The sequence below is a fragment of the Trachypithecus francoisi genome, unplaced genomic scaffold (genome assembly GCF_009764315.1).
Source record: "Trachypithecus francoisi isolate TF-2019V2 unplaced genomic scaffold, Tfra_2.0 Lachesis_group0, whole genome shotgun sequence".
NCBI classification, from domain to species: Eukaryota; Metazoa; Chordata; class Mammalia; order Primates; family Cercopithecidae; genus Trachypithecus; species Trachypithecus francoisi.
The window spans coordinates 118,960,138-118,978,593 of record NW_022681453.1 but is presented as its reverse complement, the minus strand read 5'-3'; the positions used below and the strand labels follow the sequence as shown (position 1 = coordinate 118,978,593).

General features: G+C 42.4%; 1 protein-coding gene across 2 annotated transcripts in view; it reads right to left on the bottom strand.

Annotated features, from left to right (window-relative positions):
- The window catches only part of FNDC3B (fibronectin type III domain containing 3B), a 378,980-nt gene that overhangs the window by 88,550 nt on the left and 271,974 nt on the right, over positions 1 to 18,456 (bottom strand). For both annotated transcript variants that reach the window (XM_033211719.1, XM_033211718.1), the window contains exons 10-11: positions 13,974 to 14,112; positions 10,627 to 10,680 (exon numbers count right to left, since the gene is read on the bottom strand). In XM_033211719.1, coding sequence (XP_033067610.1) covers positions 10,627 to 10,680; positions 13,974 to 14,112 — 193 coding nt within the window. The remainder of the gene's footprint in view (positions 1 to 10,626; positions 10,681 to 13,973; positions 14,113 to 18,456) is intronic.

Genomic DNA, 18,456 nt, shown 5'->3' with positions numbered 1-18,456 from the left:
AATAACATTTCAAAGTACTTCCTCATGTAACCAGCTTTCCACCTCTCTCTCTGGGTATCTGTTTACAAACATATAAGAGTTCCAGTGAAGAAACAAATTTACAGATAGTCTACCTACTTGAAAACTGACAGCTAAATATATACAAAGTATTTGATTAAGTTTGTAAAATGCAACTAATTTTTAAAGTATGTTTAAAAATATATTTGTTGTGTTGATTTGTAAAAGTGTATAGTTGAAAGACTGAAAACAACAACAAAGTAACTTTTTCAAGTTAATTTTTCTTCTTTACTAACTTAGTATCCTCATAAAGCTTTCCTCAGTACTTGGGAAGACGAATCCTTGAAATGGGCTGGTTTCCCATTAAGGAACACAACCCACGGCCGATTCCATACATGTAACTCACACACATCCCAATTAATTCAGGCCACAGTGTTTTCCTGCCAGTGTAATTCTGGAGACTGTGGGGGCTGTGGCTGCTCTGGCTAACATTTCTAATTACCCTGGCACAAACAACACTAGAAGTGGGTATTTCCAACACTACTGGCACTAACAGATGAAGTTGGCTGATATTTTCAACTGCTTTTAAATTAATAGATTGGAAACGATACTTCCTGTTCCTCTTTATAACTACTTCATTCCTGGCACAAGATTAAGAATGGCCAACACAAGGATGATGGAATTCACGGTGAACTTTCTCCCTTTGGTCTTGTGACTTACTCCTCCTGATGTTTTCTTGATATGTGGTACCTTTCCACTGTACTCCTTCTCTTTCAGAATTTTTTTTTTTTTTTTGGAGTCAGAGTCTCACTCTGTCGCCCAGGCTGGAGTGCAGAGGCACGATCTCAGCTCACTGCAACCTCCGCCTCCCAGGTTCAAGCGATTCTCCTGCCTCAGCTTCCCAAGCAGCTGGAATTACAGGTGTGCGCCACCATGCCTGATTAATTTTTGTATTTTTAGTAGAGACAGGGTTTCACCATGTTGGTCAGGCTGATCTCAAACTCCTGACTCGGCCTCCCAAAGTGTTGGGATTATAGGCGTGAGCTACTGCGCCCGGCCTCTTTCAGATTCTTCCACAGCCATGCGTGCTGCCTTCCTGAGCTGCTCTTACCAGGTTTGGTAACTGTCTGCTAAGTAAGTTCCAAATAATTTGGTTATCAGTTGTCATGTGCTTGTGGCCCATGGCTTCTGAATCCAGACATGGGCTGAAGGATTCTGGGCTGGCCATTCTCTGTTAATAGTATGGTTCAACCTGTCAGAAATGGCAACAATACATGAAAAATAAAGTTGCACTGGCCAACTGAACTACGGCCAGGCTCCAAGATTTAGTCTGCTAGAGTGTCTATATTTAGAAGTTGTTCCAGCACCGGCTGATCCTAGGCAACATCAAGATAAATGTTGGCTTCAGAAATAAAAGAGCACGTATGTGTTCAGCATAACCATATATAAGAGGCTCCTAACAGGGAGGGAGGGACACTCCACATTTGGGTGGACTCAGAAGTTTCTCATGCCAAACCCCACTCTTCCCCCAGGGCTGCCTCTTTCATTTTACTGCACACTCTGGCACAGAGGATGTTTCAAAGGTAAGAAAAGTGGGTGGGATGATTTGTGGTTCCATGTTACTAAATAAACAGGGAGGCATTTTATCCCTCAGCACACTAGTTTTTCTGTAAGAGGGGAGGCTTGGCTGCCTGAAACAGCCAAGGATGATCACTAAGTCTTCTGGTTTAAACAAACACACAAAGAAAATTTTCCTATATATTTCTCCAAATATTGAGGTTCATCTGTTGTCAAATGCTTTGAGAGGATTGATGTGTTAAGACTGTCTCAGGGAAAGGGGAAGAAGGGAGCCGAGGGCTTAATTTCAGAACAGGCTGTCAGTACAATTTACTAACGAACCAAGGGATGGATGGGGTTGGTCCATCCACCTAGTCAAGGCCCAAGGCAGTCTTCTTCCAGCTGGTGATGAGGAGCCACAACAAAGGTGAGTTGACAAACCAGGTGTCAGGAAACAAGATGAGATTTATACTTTAGCCTCAGCAAGAAGCTCCACATCAAGTTTGCTTCCCAAACACACAACCTCATCATGTACACATGTGAGAAAGGGTAAAAGAGAGAAGGCAAAGAATCTGCTGCAGGTGTGTGGATGTCTGAGGCTGAGGTCCCTTTAAAAGAGGGGGCTCCTTTTGACCATGAAGTGGCACCTAAAGACGCCTCGGAGTTATTCAATCCTTCCTGGCTTAGTTTCCTTCAATAGCAGCTATAGTAGGGCAGCAATTCTCTTGGCTTTCTGAAACAACCATAAGACGTGGCAGTGGGCACTCAGGTGAAAGATGGTCTTTGATGGACAGAGCCAAAATGAACCTAGAACACCACTTTCCAATCCCCACAGTTGCCAAGAATGACCAAAGTGCATGTGGGCCTGGGCAGGAGAGTGAAAGCTGACCTTCCTGCTTTTTGTTATGGAACCAACCAACACACCACCCACCCAAAGGCAGCATGGCACCTTAGAGAGCTGGAGTCAAGCACATTCTCAGGGAGCTCTCTCCATCCATGCTGTGGGACCCAGCAAATTACTGTGCTTGTGGCTGCTCCATTTCCTTCATTCTCAGAACAGTTGTTATCTAACCAGAAAAGGTTTGTGCAAGTTCACTCAGAAGGATTATGAGAGATCATCCATACGAACTATTCAACACGTGAGCTAAGCAGGAGTCTGGTTAATTAATCTCTTACTGAGTATCTTCTACGGGGCCAACTCAATCCCTAAACAAGGCTCCTCCTGAATGATACAGATGTCCAAGAAGCTGCAATCTGGGGCTGGTCACCTGCTTCAGGAGGTTTCTGTGACAGGACTGCTGGGCCTGCCTGGCCTGGCCTGACTTGACCTGCTAATGGCTCCCCAGGGGCATGGGCTCTACCTGCTGCTGGCCTTTTCTCCTCTCTCAACTTTTAATTATGCTTCCCCTGATTTCTGTGGCATTTGTTTCATTCTTAGTCCACTGTGTTTTACAGCTGTGTTGGCTCATTAGTCACTAGGGAAACCAGATGTGTACTTCCTTTTGGGCTGAGTCATGAGTAAGGAAGGTTTTTTGGAAACTGCAGTAGTCACATTTCCACAAAGCTCTTTTTCTGGTTATTCTGTATATCCAGATGTGAACTTCCTTTTGGGCTAGCTGGGTCACAAGTGAGAAAGGTTTTTGGGAACTCCAGTAGTCACATTCCCACAAAGCGCTTTTTCTGGTTATTCTGTGCCCTGCATGTCATGTCCAGAAGTTAGGCTAATAGCAAATTAACATCCATGATAGCACTAATATCACTTTTCATTTAGTTCAAACAAGTGACATAAACCTCAGGGCTCTTGTTTAAGTTCCTGACAGAAGAATGTCATATTTCTTATACATGATCGTTCTAATTGTTGACTTTCCCTACCTCAGATCTTAGCATCTGCTTAGGTAAACTTACACCAACAATATGGAACAATCGTTACACTGACTCGGCTATTGCCCAACTTATCTCATTCAATCTTATACCTGTGAGATAACTGACCTTGTTTTTCCAGTGGAAAGGCCGAGGCTAAGGTGTTAAATTACCTGCTTGGGGTACCATGAGGAACTAGAAACTGTTATGGTTTGAATGTGTCCCCCATGTTCATGTGTTAGAAAATTAATCCCCGGCCGGGTGCCATGGCTCACGTCTGTAATCCCAGCACTTTGGGAGGCCAAAGCGGGTGGATCACGAGGTCAAGAGATTGAGACCATCCTGGCTAACATGGTGAAACCCCGTCTCTACTAAAAATACAAAAAATTAGCCAGGTGTGGTGGCGGGCACCTTTAGTCCCAGCTACTTGGGAGGCTGGAATGGCATGAACCTGGGAGGCAGAGTTTGCAATGAGCCAAGATGGCGCCACTGCACTCCAGCCTGGGTGACATGGTGAGACTCCATCTCAAAAAAAAAAAGAAAGAAAGAAAATTAATCCCCAAGGCAGCACATTGAGAGGTGGTCTTTTTTTTTTTTTTTTTTTTTCCTTGAAAAGGTGATTAGGTCGCAAGGGGTCTATCCTCACGAATGCCATTATGACACGGGGTGAGTTTGTTATCACAGGAGTGGGTTCCTGATAAAAGGGCAAGTTTGGTCCCCTTCCCTCTCTCATGCTTGTGCTGTCTTGCCCTCCTGTCTTCTACTGTGGGAGGACACAGCAAGAAGGCCCTTGCCAGATACAAGTCCTTGACCTTGAACTTCCCAGCCTCCAGAACTGTAAGAAATAAATCTCTGTTCTTTATAAAGTAACCAGTCTCAGGTATTCTGTTACAGCAGCACAAAATGGATGAAGACAGAGACAAAGCTGAGATGATTAATTCAGTTTTCTTTAGATAAACATCATATTATTGATATATATCATCAATATGAATCCATGCCACATATTCATAGCAAGATCTTAGGAGACTTGTATTTGTTCTGATAGTTGCAGCAGCACCAGTTAGCGTTCTGTCTGGCTCAAATTAAAACAATATCTTAAGGCAGAACTTAAAACAAGCCAAGTTTGCATAAATACTTTCTTGAAGGAACTAATTTTTTCTAAAATAAAAAGTTCTTATTTGCCCATTAAATTCACCCCTTTACTCAAGTTTTCAAAAATAAGGCCAGATCACGATCTGTTTAGGAACCTTAAAACAGACTGGGCAGACATTTATGAATGACTCAACCCAGAAGTTCCTAGTTTTTTCTTTTCCTAAAAGCCCTTCCCTACCCTAGAGTCCTCTATATCCTCAATCCTTCTCCCACAGAAGAAAAACTCCCACCTCCACCAGATAGTGATATGTCATCAAGAAGAGAAGCAGGGCTGGGTGTGGTGGTTCATACCTGTACTCCCAGCAATTTGGGAGACCGAGCTGGGTAGATCACATGTGGTCAGGAGTTCGAGACCAGCCTGGACAACATGGTGAAACCCCATCTCTACCAAAAATATAAAAATTAGCCAGGTGTGGTGGCAGGCGCCTGTAATCTCAGCAGTTGAGGCAGCAGAATCACTTGAACCTGGGAGACAGAGGTTGCAGTGAGTTGGGACTGCGCCGTTGCACAGCCTGGGCAACAAGAGTAAAACTCCATTTCAAAAAAAAAGAAAAGAAGCAATACAGAGTCAATGTAGCTTGGAAGGGTGCCACAATACAGAGTCAATGTAGCTTGGAAGGGTGCCATAAAGATGGGCAGTCAAACGGATTAGCGTGGGCGTGGCCAGTGGGTACAGTATCTCAACTATGATGTCCGCCTTCCCCATCTCACTGACTCTCCATTGTGAAAAGAACCTATACCTTGAAAAATCTAGCATCTAGCCATTGTAGTGCTGTTAAACAAGCTCCTTTTTAGGAGCTTCTGATCTGCTTTCTGCTACCCATCAGAATGACAAGTGCTTGTAGATTAAAGTGTAAACACGGGGAACAGGAACACTGTGAAATGACAATGTGATGTGACTCATCTAATGTTCAAGTGAAAAAAACTTGACAACGACCTTCTGTGTTTCTGCTCATAATGGGGTGTCTCCTGAAGAAGGAAAGTGGCTACAAATCTACAAAAATGTGGGGTCAGTTATTAAACTCCATGGCTCTAAACACTAAAACTCATGAGTCACCACAAGGGAACTTGGCAAGGAATGGCCACACCTTCTCAAGTAATAAAAACTGACCTGTTTCAGGTGAAAATCGAAACTGAAGGCCACAGCTGAAAAGCCAATGACAACTGTAAATTTCTTTTTTTTTTCCCCCAGAGACAGAGAAGTCGCGCTCTGTCGCCCAGGCTGGAGTGCAGTGGTACAATCTCAGCTCACTGCATCCTCTGCTTCACGGGTTCTAGCAATTCTCCTGCCTCAACCTCCTGAGTAGCTGGGACTATAGGCACTCACCACCATGCCCAGCTAATTTTTTGTATTTTAGTAGAGATGGGGTTCCCCGTGTTGCCGAGGCTGGTCTCGAACTTCTGAGCTCAGGCAATCCACCCACCTTGGCCTCCCGAAGTGCTAGGATTATAGGCGTGAGTCACCGCGCCCGGCTGTAAACTCCATTTTTAGTTGCTAATTACCATTTCATAGTCATAGTAACTTCTTGTATTGATTTAAAAATTAAGGTGTTGTCTAGTTAGTTATTAATGGAGAAATAATAGGCAGTTAACCCTAGTACAGAACTATTCATGAGTAATTTCCAAGTGAATTCTATGCTGCAGTGATGTAAAATTAATGACAGTGAATTTAAGAAAGGATAGACGGTGTATCAGATTTCCCCTGTACTGTAATGTGTTTCTGTTCTCTGCTCCCCATTAGGGCTCCACGTGCCCTTGTACTTCAGAGCCCAGCATATAGTTAGCTGCTGATGAAGGTAGATCTTCCCAAGAAGGTCAACTCAGCACAGCATTCCTAATCTCAGCAGAAATAAAGGCTGCTGCTCTTTTTCCAGGAAAGTCTTTTTTTAAGAGGCTTGAAAGCTGGGCTTGATGCCCTGTCTTCTCGTTTTACCAACACTTTCAAAATTTTACTCTAATCATTTTATTGCAAAGGTGATTACAAACAACAAAAGACTAAAGTATTCTGGAACTCTAATCCATGCTGTTATACTGTAATAAAAATATGGGGCTGCAGGGGATACCTGAATATTAGTGGTTGCGTGTATGGAGATGAGGCCACCTCACCTCAAAGTCGTGATTCTCAGACCAGGTGCCAGAGCAGAGATAGGGCAGAGTGCTATGCCTGAGCACAACCTTCTTCAGGACTCAGAGCAGCACTGGGCCAGCGCAGAGACAGGGCAGAGTGCTATGACTGAGCACAACCTTCTTCAAGACTCGGAGCAGCACGGTGTCGCTCTCAGGCAGTGATTTGTGTCTCTGTGCACCTCAAAAACTTTCTGCAACCTTAGTTTGTTTCTTCAGCCCCCTGGATGGCAGACAGGTTTTTGGGTGTGTGGCTGGAGCAGATATCCTTGAAGAGGAGAGGAGGGAAGAGCTGTGGCCCTTAGAGAGGGGAGGGGTGGGGAAAGGGTGATTCCAGCAAAACATCCACTTCCCATTCTCCTGCCTCACTGCCTTCTATTAAGGTGGAGTCTAGAAACAGTCCTGGTACCAGAGAGATGCACCTGGCTGTAGAAACTACCAGCAGAAGGATTCAGAGGGATGGCCAGAGCCTCTTGTGTTCACACTTCCTGCAGACCAGATGTTGCTGTCCTGTTTGCTTTTCCTTCTTGAAGCTAAGGCCTGTATAGCATAGGAATGTGGGACCCAAAACCCAACCCAAGTGAGCCACTCTCAAGAGTGCTGCTGATCCTCAACTCAGCTCTACATTTAGAAACACAGACTGCCTGACTGTTCTGTCAGAAACTTCACTTCTGAAATGACAGGATGGGCAGGAATGAACTTGTTACTACGGCTTGAATTCTCACTGCCAGGAAACATGATAGCACAATTTTTTCATCTTTATAAGGGGATGGGAAATGAGAGGGGTATAATACAAAGCAAAGGAGCTACTGGACCGAACAATTTGAGAAGCATATGGCAACATGTGCTTTATTTGTGGCTGTTTAAAAGCACAACAAGAGGATAGGCGTACGTTTGCTTTTTCAGCTATCACAGTTATCTTTACTATGTCACAGATCCCTCATAGGACAATGTGCAATGCAGACTACTGAGGAACATGCTCCATAAATGCTGAAATAATTAATGAACAGGCCAAACAACAGTGAAAATGATTCCAAATATTCTCTTGTCAGAAGAGACAATCCTAAATAATCTGTCTTGTGAGAGCATAAATAATGTAAATGCATACAAGCTGGTGAACTAACCTATTTGCCATTTCACAGATGGAAAAAACTAAGGACCAGAGAGGTCAAGCTGCCCTGCATAAAACTCAGAACAGAACCCATATTTCCTAATCTTGGTGTCCTTTCAATTATCTTCTCCTGCTAGGAAGCTCATTGCACCCAAAGGCAAGGGAGTTCCTTAGAATTGAGGGAGCAGGAGATGTCTAGAAAGTGGACCTTAAGCCACAGAATGTAAAAGGATTCCTGTGTTGGCAAAAGATCCATGGTGGATGAGAGTCAATTAACCTGGAATCTTCAGCAAAGCTCAACAGAGCTGTGATACCAGCAGGAATTTGAAGATGGGAGAGAAAAAGTGGAAAGAAGAAGGCAGAGAATTAAGAAAAGTGAGAGGAAAAGTTGGAAGGAGATCAAGTAGGAGAAAGGTAGAGGGCAAAACCCAGTCATTTGACATTTTTTGACTGCTAGCTTGCAATGGACCATGCTGAACATAAACAATTATCAGACGTGGCCTGTCCCACTTCAGCGGAGGCTGTGGCATCCTTCCTCTCAGCATCATCAGCCAGGACACTCTCATTTCAAATTCTAAGGGAAGGGACCAGCAACTGAGCCACCATTACCAATTCCTGCAGCACCCAAGTTTTCTTTGGAGGTTTCTCACTGAGGTATGTATTCAACTATTTTAGCCTTCCTTACTTAGGAACTCATAGTCCTAGGCAGAGAAGCAGCAAAAAACACGGGATTCATAGGCACGCACGAGTGTGTGCGTGCACGCACATACACACACGATGCCCTAAGAAGATATCTGAAAAAAAAAAATGCCTTTTCTGTACTGGTGAACTCCATCTCGATATAAAACCTCAAGACATGAGAAAACATATAAGATGAGTGCAAGAAATCCACATATAAAAAGGGACTTTCATTAAACGGTCACCTGTCCTTACAAAGAGGGAGAGATGGGAAGACGTTACTATATGCTCACAGGTCATCCGAGTTCCTTTCCAACATTCCTGACTGACTATAAAAACCTCTAAGGGCTGGAGAGGTGGTTTCACTTTCTAATTAAACCACCTTAAAATGAAATCCACCTAATCTGCAGAATGCATGGGTTAAGGCTGAGATTTCACCAACCTGCATGTACAAGCTATTTGAAAGGATCCTAAGAACAATAGATGGTTGTTCTTGGTAACTTGGAACTCTAGCTGATCAGATGCAACCCAGATGGGAAAATATGCTTCTGCAGAAAGTGATGACGGACCTCTTTTGTATCAAAATTTCACCATGGGAATTCCATCCAGTTTTCATTTTACGTTTGGTTAAAATATTTTTCCACAGTTGCCAAGTCACTTTTTGCCTAAGTCTAAGTTCTAAATCTTTCAATCCCTCCAAATTTAAGTCACAAAGGCTAACTTGCATTTCTCCCCATATTCCACATTTCTTATTCTTAAAATCCTTAGCCAATTTCTCAACCAGAGAAAGAATAAAGTGGGGGCAAATGAATAAATACAATTAAGATCTACAGGAACGAAAAGTACAGTTGCTTTTTTTTTTGAGATGGAGTCTCGCTCCAGTGTGATCTCGGCTCACTGCAAGCTCTATCTCCTGAGTTCATGCCATTCTCCTGCCTCAGCCTCCCGAGTAGCTGGAACTACAGGCGCCCACAACCACGCCCGGCTAATTTTTTTTTTTTGTATTTTTAGTAGGGATGGAGTTTCATCGTGTTAGCCAGGATGGTCTCAATCTCCTGACCTCGTGATCTGCCCACCTCGGCCTCCCAAAGTGCTGGGATTACAGGTGTGAGACATCACGCCCAGCCAACAGTTGCTTTTCAGAAATGAAAGCCTTCTAGGTCAAGTGTTTCCTGTTTGAGATTCTGTGTGTAGAGTTAGCTAGGCCAGAAACACACTGGGTCCACCAGTCGGCACACAGTGGCTTTGAGAATAAGGACACTCCCCTGTAGATACCTTCCAAGGGCCTCTGGGGACATGAACAGCAAGGACGGCACCTGAAACAGGACGTTGTAACCCACAGGGCATTCGCACGTGGGTAGAGTGTGACTTCTATGCACTGTTCTGCTCTCACAGAGGCCACTCAACAGTGCAACACCAGGCCGGGCGCGGTGGCTCAAGCCTGTAATCCCAGTACTTTGGGAGGCCGAGATGGGCGGATCACGGGGTCAGGAGATCGAGACCATCCTGGCTAACACGGTGAAACCCCGTCTCTACTAAAAATACAAAAACTAGCCGGGCGAGGTGGCGGGCGCCTGTAGTTCCAGCTCCTCGGGAGGCTGAGGCAGGAGAATGGCGTGAACCCGGGAGGCGGAGCTTGCAGTGAGCTGAGATCCGGCCACTGCACTCCAGTCCGGGCGACAGAGCGAGACTCCGCCTCAAAAAAAAAAAAAAAAAAAAAAAACAGTGCAACACCAAGTTACACACATGGCATTCAAAAAGGAAAAGCAAATTATGCTTTCCGAGCAGCAGTGTGTTTTACCTATCAAAAGCATCTAAGCAGTCAAGATGACAAAGCAGTCAATTTTTAATACAAATTATTGGCTGGCTAGACACTGGAGATCCAAAATAGATAAGACCCCATTTTTTTTTTTTTTCAGCAGCAGTGCTTGCAAATAAGCCAGGTACATATATTTCAATACACAATTCATAATACTACTTCAATCTAACTTCATTTTGCATAGTCAATAACTATTGATTTAAATTTCTCTACTAGCATGCCTTTCTTCTGTGTTTAGCATGTCTTATAAAAGAATAAAATGGTATTTGTTCAGCAATTTTGTTTCTGAAATGGTGTTTTAGATGGGTGAATATGAAAATAAGCTTACCTCATCCCACTCTAAAAGGTAGTTGGTGATTTTTGAACCATTGTCAATTGGTGCCTAAAAAAAATAGGAACATGAGATTAGAGAAAGTTGTTCAGAGACCAAACTTATGAGCTACCCACCTGCCTCACATACAGTGTCTACGATAGTCCTGTGCTCTCCCCACAGGTGGATAAAGCTGATGGTCCCTGCATTCCTTGGTCAACCATCATCATACACTAACTTTGACATACCTCAACTGTAGAGAGAGTCCCCACTATGAACACATCATACTCCACAAACAGCCAAACCTGCCTACCACCACCACCACCACCTCTCCCTTTTTACACCGTCATGGTACCTTACTTCCTCTGGGGATAGAACTTTTAAGAGGGACTTTGAATTCAAGCATAGAGTGAGAACAAGGCAGCTGAGAAACACAGGCGCTGCTGGATGTCTGGTGGAGCACAGTCAAGCCTTTCTTTTTGTAACATCCCACATACAGGTTTTTAATTTTTTAAAAGTACTTAAGATTAGAAAGTCATCAGTGACGTTAAGGTTCCTTTTTTAAAAATGGGGAAAAAATGTGATCCTCTGGAGAGATGACTAGAGGCTATTCGCCCTTTCGTATGTTAACAAAGAGAAGTTTCATCATTTGCTTTCCTCTTAAAAAGCATGCTGAGATCTGCTTCACTGAACAAGTGGGTTTTTAACAATGGGAAGGGAAGTAAAGAACTCTGGAGAAAAGAATGCTTTTCAGGATTCCAAGAGCTACAAGTGATGCCGCAGTGGGGTCTCTTGGAGCATTAGGGTAGAGAGATCTAGAGAGACAGTGGAACTACAAGTTGGGGGAAGCAACCAGGAAGAGGAGTTGGATCATGTCTCCCACTTCAAAAACATGCCAGGGCCGACTCTTCCCTAGGAAAGAGCAGGAGCCCAGCAAACAGCATGGTACCTTGCCCCTGGCAAAAGGCAGCTCAGTTTCCCCTGAGATGTATCTGAATCCTACATCGGCTGTTTGTCGCACATAGTCTGGCGCTAGCTGTTTAATATCAGTATCAACAACTAATTTCATGTTCCAAGGATAGGTATGATAAATAATTGGGAGAATATGTAAATCACCTACTAAACTACCCAGTTTTATAGGAAGCACTCGGTAAACAATTGTTATTGCTCTATTATGGTTAGTAATAAAACATCAGGGGCCCAGTCCCGTTCCTTCCCTTCCTTCTCTCTTTTGAGTCACACAATCTTTGAGTCCCAAAACTCAGATCTCACGTGAGTGCTCTAAGTCCTAAACTGTTGTTTTAGGCTTTTGTGGGCTCAGTTTGGAGGAGAGGATAGTGATGCATTTAAAGTTATAAATAACTGACAAAATCAAAGTTTTAGATGAGAACCCATCTCTAAGATGAGAACTCCAAAAAAATAAAACAAACTGTTCTCTGGTAGTTTCTTTGATGATATCCTACCCCATTACTAGTCCCTTAATTCCTTGAGGGTGGGTACACTGACTTAGGTTTTTGTTTTGCCTTATCTCCTGTGCAAGTAATAACTGCTGCTGACGAACAAAAAGATGTCAGATCTTTAGTGCTTTCAGCATCTTTGTGGATTCAAGGACAGACTGGCAGCCAGAGAATGTTCCCCTGTCCTTGTGCCCCCACCTGGAGCACTTTGATGAGGGAATCTGTCCTAAGGACATTTAAATGAAAACTGAACTGAATCCAGAACTTTCAAGTTTGTACATGACTGAATGTAACAAGAGTATGTTTCTGATTTACAATTGAGGAAAGGGAGAAGGAAAATGTGAAACATTTTCCTCCTAATAAGAAAATTCTTTCTTGAAGTTGCTGGTCTGCCTGAGACCTGAAATTCATCCAGGTTTTAAGCAGAGTATGCATCAGTGATTCCCAACTTTAGGTTTATAAGACCCCGGGGTCCCTCAGGTAATCTAAAGACAAGTTCTTATATTTTCCAAACAAAATGGATTTTAATTCTTTCCTTACAAAGATATATTTACATATATATGTGTAAATATAGAGCACATTTTTTAAATGGATATGTATACTTCAAGGAATTAAATGATGATGCCAGTTGGGTGTTAAAACTCTGAAAAGGTGGGGAATCACTGACCTGGATTATCCCTGGAAGCCAGGAAGGAAAATAAAATAGTTCAGATACTAAGCCAGTTTAAACTTTGCTTTTGTCCAAGTAACACACTCAATGCTGGCCACTGGCTATGAGAATGCAGCTGCCCACCTGAGAGGGATCCACAGAGGCCCATGCTTTGCTGCTAACCATGACTCAGAATTGCTTTCATTAGCTCTCTAGATCAACCTGACTCTCCGGGCCAGAAATGAAAAGATAAAATATTTCTTCACTAATAATGGATCTTCCTAGTCATTTTCTTTCTTTCACACATTAGTATTCTCCCTGCAAACCATAAATCTTTATCTCTTACCTCCATCTATTTTACATTTTAGATTATATTTTAAAATATTGATGTAGAGAAATAAGTGCTACAGAGATTGGTAACAATCTACTGTTTTCTTACAAACACACAACTATGATTAACAAGCCAGTGATGCCCCTTGAGGAAGGGGCAATATGATCTCTTTTTGGTAAGAGCTACTTTTAGCCAGTGAATTGTATTTCATGAAAATACATAATTCAGTCTTTTTTTCTTAGATAATTAGTAATCCTGACCGATGTATGGCCCCATTAGTGGAACTTAATGAAGTACTAACATACTTCAGATCACTAAATGTTCTAGGTTGTTTTAAATATTAAACATTTCAGTATCATCACTGAAAGAAGCCAAAAGGGCCGTAAAACTACTTTATCTCTGAATCTTTCTTGATAAAAGCTTTTTCCTAAAGTCCTCAAATGTTTGTTGAAATGAACTAAACTATTAGAAAGTGATAAGATGTAGGTATTTTAAGTACCTATATCACTTATACATATTGCTTATGACCCTAAGACATTCAGAAAATACTGCTGCAAAAAAAAAAAAAAGCTAAAGCTGGATTTTGCAGTTCCCTCCTCCTACCCCTTTGCCCAACTCTTACAGAAATGACAACATTTTAACAATTGGTTGCACATACTTACTATGCAGAAAACATATCACAAAACTGGAATCGTGCTAAAAACTATTTCAAATGGCTATAGACTGACATTATATTAACTCGAGACTCTTTCTCTGTTGCCCAGGCTGGAGCGCAGTGGTGTGATCATGGCTCACGGCAGCCTTGAAACTCCTGGGTTAAAGTGATCCCCCCTCCTCAGCCTCCCAGGTAGCTGGGACTAGAAACACGTGCCACCATACCTAGCTAATTTTTAAAGTGAGACAATTCTTGATGCTTTGAGCTACCCACCTTCCACTGCAGGGTTAGTGAACTTTTGCTCCTGTGTGCCAGCTTAGGCGGGAAAGGACACTCGGGTGCACAGCTGTGGGTGGTGAAGCTAACAGGCTCGGAGCAGGATCCCTTTACGGAATTGTACATGGCATACACCCTGAAAACAAAACGGACACAGTCAGTGGCAGTGACTCATCAGAGAAGACCAGGATTCTTATCTTTGTTTCACCCTAAGGCTTTCTGTAGATGAACAGAATTTCTTACAGAGTGAGTACCATGCTCTTGCTCTTATCTGTTGGTCTTGTCCTGACCTATGGTTAGCATTAACAGGGGACAGTCATCCCAACAGGTATTTGTCTCAGTGTCTGCCACCCATCTCCATTTCAAAATAGGCAGGATCTACTGACTAGAAGAGATTATTCTAAATAAGAAAATAAACCTTAAAACCCAGAATGATCTCCAAATACACGTTCTAAACACCAATGAGCTACTACTTTCTGGTTGACTTTATGTGGAAAAAGGCTAAGAGCTAAGAGCTGGATAAAAAGGCAAAAGAAACAGTAATAAGAGTCCACAGACTGGAGAGACAGCATAGAAGTACAAACAGGGTAGATACCATCTTTGAACTACATTTAATACTGTACACATTTATGTAAAACTACGGATGTTTCACACAGAAGCATGTATGCTAAACTTCTCTAATTCAACAAAAACAATGTTCAGGTACAGTTTAATCCATGTAAATATTTAACTCTTCTACGTGAAGCCAAGACTAAAGATGTTCGTTCCATACACTAAAATGTTTGGCTCAACACTGCAACATATGTGCCTGATTTCTCCAGAGAAGCCATGAAGAAAAAGCATAGAACATGCTATTACAATGCCACACTCTTCAAATAGCATAAAATAGGGCTATGTTGATTTTTATTATCTTCCTACTATTCCATTTTTTATATTGGGAATTTATTTTTTCAAAATTGAATATGTACTCTTAAACAACAACAACAACAACACAACAACAACAACGAAGCCTTTGCTGCCTAAAACAGATGCAAGGATTAAACTATTCACAGAGTTGGCAAATAGATATTGAGCCCTTAATTCTTACAGCCACCCTCTCTGAGGCAGGGAAATCTTACTACCCACTGCAGACAGAAGGAAACACAGAGATGAAGTAAATTTCCCAAGGCCACACAGCTAGAAATTTGGATCGATGGTATTCATCCCTAGAAGTCTAACCAGTATACGGTATTGCCTACTTCCCTTGTTCATCCTGCAATCATGTTTCTCTAAACACCACAATCCACTTCCCTTAGCTCTACCCAGTGAACACAAACAACAGGTAAAGATAACAACATTATGGAAGGTCCCAATTGTGTGTGTGATTTGCAAAGTCATTTCTCCACAAAGTCCATCATGAAAAATTCGTAGAGGCCATACACGTCAAAGGCACTAATAAATACGTCTACTTTCTACCTCAAAAGATAAAAATGCATGCATATTACATATTTGATCTATTTGCCTTATGGGAGGACAGCATGAAATTTGATCCAAACAAATAATTCTCATCATTAGGATCCTCTCCACCCAACCTCCGATGAAGGAAACAGTCCTTTTTGCACACACTGTAAGTAAGCATGTGATAATATAAAACTAAATGGTAGATCTGGCAAGATCATTTCCCTGTGTTAGGATGGGCTCACTGGGAGTAAGTTACTTTAAATGAATCACAACATGTTCCAGACATGGGCAGGGCTCAAGCCTGAACTTTGATACACAGAATTCTCCAACAGGTGACTCATGGGTTGCATCTGACCCAAGACACGTGTGTGTGTGTGTGTGTGTGTGGTGGCAGTGTGCAAAAACATGATGTTTTGAAGTGTTAGAGCCACCTATGAATTAAGGGATACAGGCAATGACCATCACAAAAAGAGACAACCAGACACTATGCATTCCTAATAAAGGACTATGTCACTAACTATAAAACTGTCTTGGCAGAAAAACTGAACCTGTATCTGATTAAACCTCTTCATCGCTTTATAGGAAATATAGAGGGCAGGAGAACAATATTAAGCAACATAACACGGATGCAATCAGCCAAATTCATACTTGTGGAAAACTCTACAGGACAAACAAATTAATCTAACAGATAAGTTGCAAGAAAGAGCAAAAGATAAAGGGAAGAATGAATGGATTAAAATAAAATTTAAGACATATCAACCAAACCACATATTCACACATGTTTGAATTCCAATTACAACAAACTAAAGAAACAAAATTTTCATTCTTAGAACTGAGGAAATGGGAATAGTCCCTGGATTGTGAAGACATTTCCGGTGTGGGTGATGATGGTAATATAGTTTATAGGTGAAATAATATGATGTCTGAACCTTACTTCAAAATCATCAGGGCAAGGGAGGGGTAAGTGAGGACACTGAGGTAATAAGAAGTTGAGAGATGAGAGTTCGTTCAACTCTTATCTACCTCTGATTATATCTAACATTTTCTGAAATAAAAAAGTAAAAATTAAGCCTTCACTGAAAACTATCTGGAGTTCTCTCATTTTTAAAACCAAACTTCTGGCTTCTCTTAAAAACTAGAGGTTTTAGCAACACTTGGCCCTGTTTTTTTTTGAGATGGAGTCTTGCTCTGTCACCCAGGCTGGGGTGCAATGGCATGATCTCGGCTCAATGCAACCTCCGCCTCCAGGGTTCAAGTGAGTCTCCTGCCTCAGTCTCCCAAGTAGCTGGGATTACAGGCACCTGCCATCATGCCCAACTAAATTTTGTAGAGATGGGGTTTCACCACATTGGCCAGGCTGGTCTTGAACTACTGACCTCGGGCGATCCACCCGCCTCGGCCTCCCAAAGTGCTGGGATTACAGGCGTAAGCCACCGTGCCTGGCCTCACTCGGCCCTCTTTCCTGCACTGTAGTAATGAGCTAAATCTATGGGCAGCTCCCTGCTTTAGATGGAGCAGGTGCTGAAGAGTCTGCTAGAGTCCCCACCACTCCTACTGTCTCCGCAGCACTGACACTGCTTTTCAGCTGACCCTTCCCAACCCACTTTAGCTGTTTAGGTACTCTGCCTCCACCCAGTAAGTATGTCAGTTTGCAATGACTGGGCATTTGCCTACAAATGCAGAGTTATACCCAGGCAGGTCAGGTCCTAGATGTTCACAAAAACAGCTGCCACCAAAAATCCATCTAGATAATAGAGCAGAGGGAGGGAAGCAGGGAAACAGCCTGCAGAGTACTAGCAGGATGCAGTCAGTTGTCTGGGGAGAGGTAAATTTGGTCTTAGTCAAGTTCTTTGGGATTCTTGGAGCCAGCAATCCATACCTCCTAGGCTGGGGAGTCATGAGTGATGGAGACTCCTGGTGGCCAGGCTGGGAGGATGACAGTGGGGATAAAAGTAAAAGAACCTGATGCAGGTTAGAACTTTGAGGTAGTTGAAAACAGATAGTTGTATGGGCCAGAAGGAGTTAGTTATTTTTCTTGCCTTTAATCTTAAACAATGTTATGGAAAGGAGTCAATGCTTTTCACACATAATATTTTGTCAGCAAAGGAAAAAAGATCTATTTTGTATGGCAATATAAGTATGCTGCATATAGTACAAAAGTTGGCACCATACTTAAGTATCCCTTGATTACATCTGTCAATTATAGTTCAGTAAAGGGACAGCAACTTACTGTAATAGAGACTAGCAACATTTTTACCAATAACTTTTATAGAAAAGAAAAATCTCTGCTAATGATGCTACATTTTAAAGAATACTGCAATATATTTTTTTCACATAATGGCAATGAGTTTTCCATAAATATCATCATGTGAAAGGACAATCTGTGGAGTACAGTCAGTTTCTTGGATTAAGTAAGTCAGCAAACAGTTCAGTTTTTGTTGCATTTATCTCAAGAAAAGAAAACATTTTTCTAACAATATAATTAATCTTGTTTTCACATTTGTTTCAGCTTAAATCCTGGTGAAATGCTTAGGAAACAGGTGCTCCAAGAATTTCAGAAATATGCCTCCAACTTTTTCTAGCACGATGTAACATACTAGGAGCCACAACTTCTGGTCAATAACATGTATTTTATAATCCTTCACTGTGCTTGTCAACCATATTTTTGGAAATGTTTCACTGCACAATTTTTCTGGGAAATGTCATTATATGATATCATCTCTGGGCAACTTGTTTGCCAAATTGTTAAGGAGGATGACTAGAAAACTGCTTCAAAATTTTCATGAAATTGCTATCCAGGCCGGGCACGGTGGCTCAAGCCTGTAATCCCAGCACTTTGGGAGGCCGAGACGGGCGGATCACGAGGTCAGGAGATCGAGATCATCCTGGCAAACAAGGTGAAACCCTGTCTCTACTAAAGAAAATACAAAAAACTAGCCGGGCGTGGTGGTGGGCGCCTGTAGTCCCAGCTACTTGGGAGGCTGAGGCGGGAGAATGGCGTAAACCCGGGAGGCGGAGCTTGCAGTGAGCTGAGATCCGG